At 45.6% G+C, this 4014-nt stretch overlaps 1 protein-coding gene across 1 annotated transcript; it reads left to right on the top strand.

Annotated features, from left to right (window-relative positions):
* The first annotated feature begins 1667 nt into the window (after positions 1-1667).
* LOC144715239 (WRKY transcription factor 71-like) lies at positions 1668-3380 on the top strand. Its single transcript, XM_078590170.1, has 3 exons — positions 1668-2383; positions 2685-2828; positions 2917-3380. Exons 1-3 carry the CDS (start codon positions 1968-1970, stop codon positions 3275-3277), a joined length of 921 nt encoding a protein of 306 aa, XP_078446296.1. The 5' UTR covers positions 1668-1967; the 3' UTR covers positions 3278-3380.
* The last annotated feature ends 634 nt before the right edge of the window (positions 3381-4014 follow it).

Genomic DNA, 4014 nt, shown 5'->3' with positions numbered 1-4014 from the left:
TTCCCCCTCCCCTCCACCCATACCCTACAGTCGAGATTGTACCTATTTTCCACATGCTTCGATGGTACAGATTCTTGTAGGGCCTCTTTCTGGCCTAACGCTACTACTTCCCTACTTAAAGAGAGAGAGAGAGAGAGAGAGAGAGAGAGATTGGAAGAAGCACTGAAATGTCAATAATCTCATGCTCTCGGTGTCAATCATCGGTCTTAGTACACCAAAGCCCCACAACCAAAGAGACGTCGCCGGCAGAGGCGCCATCATCTAGCCGTTCGAGCCGGTCACCTCCGAATCTCCTAGTTCCGTCAAGACCTCGATTCGCTTCGTCATTTCGACGACTGAGTCTAAGGACACCATCCCCATCCATCTTTCCAAAATATGATTTAAACTCGACAGTGATCCAACAATTTAGGTGCTAGAGAACTGAAAAAATACACGATAGTGATCCAACAATTTAAGTAGCTCTCAGAAAATAATACACGTCAATATTTATCTTTGATGTTTGCCCCTATCTCCCGGAACAATGGAATAATTGATCTTTGCCAATCGGAAAATTATGGTAATGACTTGAGTCCATAAATGCGAATATTTCTTCCTAAGCCAATCAATCAGTAAAAGTTTCTAAAAATGTAAAGAAAGGTTATCTTCCGTTTTATGCAAGCTTGCGTATATTCATCCTAAGAGTTACAGTCCTCATTCTGCAGTCTTGCCTCGGAAGTGTTAAGTTTCCACCAAATTAAAATTTTAATGTGGACAGCCTAAATTATATGGAATATTCTGAGCACCATTAATCCATGATACATGAAACTCTCAATAAAATTTATGGAATATCGCAATAGTTGGTGGACGCTAGGGTTTGGAGAAATTGAGACACAATTCCACGGACCACTTCAATTGCGGCGCCGGGCGGCAACGAGGGCCAAAAAACTTATGCAGACAAACAGATCACGAGGTCTTGAATTGTGACGTTCTACTAAATACACGCACGTGTTGACCGCCGAACGCCCCCATTCCGCTGGATAACAAATTTTATTCGTCTAAGAAGTCTTTGTTGGTCTGCACCTCCATCCAGTTTATCTTTTTTAACTCGCGGAGGGATGCTGCGTTAGGCGCTAATTCAACTGCTTTAAAGTTTGAATAATAGTTTTTAGTGGTAGATGACGTGGGCATATTTAATTCAGAGAGACCGAATCCCCCACTACGTAAAAGAGACCCAATTTAGATAAGAAGCCGAATAAAAAATTTCCAGTATTTATTGGGTTTTTTAATCTTACTCATGTTTCGCAGGTTTGAGCGCCGTCTCTATCATTTTTTAGTCTTCATGAATTACAGAAGATAATGGTGTAAACGTTACGCAACAAGGATAGAGAGAGAGAGAAGAGGGAAAGAGAGATAGAGAGAGAAAGGGAAAGAGAGATATAGAGAGAGAGAAGAGGGAAAGAGAGATAGAGAGAGAAAGGGAAAGAGAGATATAGAGAGAGAGAGAGAGAGGGAAAGAGAGATATAGAGAAAGAGAGAGAGAGAGAGATATATAGAGAAAGAGAGAGAGAGAGAGAGAGGGAGAGAGAGAGGGAAAGAGAGATATATATAGGGAGAGAGAGAGGGAAAGAGATATATAGAGAAAGAGAGAGAGGGGAGAGAGAGAGGGAAAGAGATATATAGAGAAAGAGAGAGAGGGGAGAGAGAGAGGGAAAGAGATATATAGAGAAAGAGAGAGAGGGGAGAGAGAGGGAGAGAGAGAGAGAGAGGGAAAGAGAGATATAGAGAAAGAGAGAGGGGGAGAGAGAGAGGGAGAGAGAGAGAGATCATACACTGGTCGTACCCTCCCCTCGACGATACAAAGACTGGTGACTTTCATTAATATATTTATTTCTCTGCGCAGCTTCAGGTTCTCCTTCATCGGTGTCTCCTGCGACCTCTTTTGGAAGATCGAACCTCTGGCAGAGTCTCTGCAGGTTTAAGACAGTCGAATGTCTAAAGACACCGTGCCCATCCATGGCGACTCAGCAGACCAGGATCGAAACTTGTCTCGTTTCCGCAGCAAACTACTTCTCTCTGGGCCCAGCGAACTTCTCGGCGCTGATCTCTGCTATACGGGCACTTCGAGCTCATTTGGAGGCTATCACGACCTTGAGAGCGGCTTCAACAACTCAACCTCGCGTTCTGGGGGAGAGTTATTTGAAGGAGTGGCGGATGATAAACAACACACCGCTCCGTCCGGCATCATGGCAATTGGCCGTTCTGTTCCGTCCCCTCCGAATTCGTCCGCTTCGTCATCATCAACGGAGGGGCATGGAGACGAGGAGTCCGAGAGGAATACGAAAGGTATTGGAGAAGTAGCCAAAGCTGATGATGAGGACAACGGAAGTCAGAAGTCCAAGAATCTGTAAGCTGATGATTATATAATCGTGTGATATTTTTCTTATTTCACTAGATGGGTTCTTGGGATGCTGCTTGAAACCTCGTTCCAGAAGATTCTTACAGCGGACAGAATTAGGTTTCCAATTTTAGGGATTCCGTCGCTGATTTCCGGTGCTTGTCTTTGCTGCTCGTTCTCTGTCGATTTGGGACTATTTCCAAGATTGAATCCTTTTTTCTCGCAGCACATCCCAAACGAGATTCGCGCATTTAGTGTGTGACTTATTATAATTCTTCGTTTTTGACGTTCTTCGAATGCCTGTCCCCAGGATGAAAGCTCGGAAGAAGGGCGAGAAGCGGGCGAGGGAACCGCGGTTCGCTTTCATGACAAAAAGCGAAGTAGACCACCTCGAAGACGGCTACCGGTGGAGGAAATACGGTCAGAAGGCCGTAAAAAACAGCGCATATCCAAGGTTCTCAACCAAGACTCGCGAGTGTTTTTTTCCGAATTCTACGGCAATATCGCTCGGCTTTATAACCTCTCCCTATTTATGTGTGTAGAAGCTACTACCGTTGCACCACGCCTAAGTGTACAGTGAAGAAGAGGGTGGAGAGATCTCATCAAGATCCATCAATCGTGATCACGACCTACGAAGGCCAGCACACCCATTACATCCCCACGACGGTCAGAGGAAGCAGCCACGTACTCTCGCCATGTCACTCCACGGCCACGCTCTGCTCCGAGCTTCTTCTCCACCGCCGCCATCTCGCGTCGCAGTTCAACGTTCAATTCAGCGGCGGCAGCCGAGTCAATTCGCCGAGCGCTTCTTCCTTTTATGCCACGCAGCAAACCCAGCGACCCCCCGATTGCGGCCTTCTTCAAGACGTTGTTCACTTTGTTGCTCCCCACCCCAAGCCGTAACTTCTTCATGAACTATTAGTCTAATACTATGATCCGTTCTTCTCTCCACAACTTGATAGTACTGTATATCTGATTATCTCAGCCCCGAAGCTGCTTCGCAAGTTGTGCAGGGTGGGAGAAATCTAAGAATGTTCATGTCAACTAAAAATGCAAAACCAAAGATTAATGTTGGTCCATGGACCATTAGTTTGGAATTCTTATCATTAATTGTAAGAGTCGTCTCAAGCCGTTTATCTTTCGGCCGTCAAGAGAAATGACGGATTGGGTTCTGTCCGATTTTGTTAATCGTTTGTTCACGAACCCTAGCTCTGACATAGTAATTGGCGGCGATTCCTTCTCCACGTGTGGGGTCTGAAATTCCCGGTGGAAAGAGATGGGCGCCTGATCCACGCAATTAATGATCGAGAGAAAGAGGAACAGAGGTCATGCCCCTCGTACCTACGTATTCAATTCCCACGTCCTTTGTCTGTGCTGCTTTAGAACCATCTTCTTCGGCCGAAGGATCTCGACGAGATACGCTGCTGTCTCGGTCTTTGCAGATAAGGGCTCGCGAATTTCTTCCTAGATTGATAGTGTCCGCGTCTCTTTCGTTGTTCTGTGATACCCTTGAAAACTAAATGCCAACGGAAGGATGTTTATCAGTCTCAGACCGAAAATATTTGACGAATCGACGTATCAGGTTTTCCCGCAATGTCGCATGAAAGCAGAACATAGTAAATGTAGAATTTCCCCTCAGG

The sequence above is a fragment of the Wolffia australiana genome, chromosome 18, assembly GCF_029677425.1.
Source record: "Wolffia australiana isolate 7733 chromosome 18, ASM2967742v1".
Taxonomy (NCBI): domain Eukaryota; kingdom Viridiplantae; phylum Streptophyta; class Magnoliopsida; order Alismatales; family Araceae; genus Wolffia; species Wolffia australiana.
This window is presented reverse-complemented; position numbering and strand designations above follow the sequence as displayed.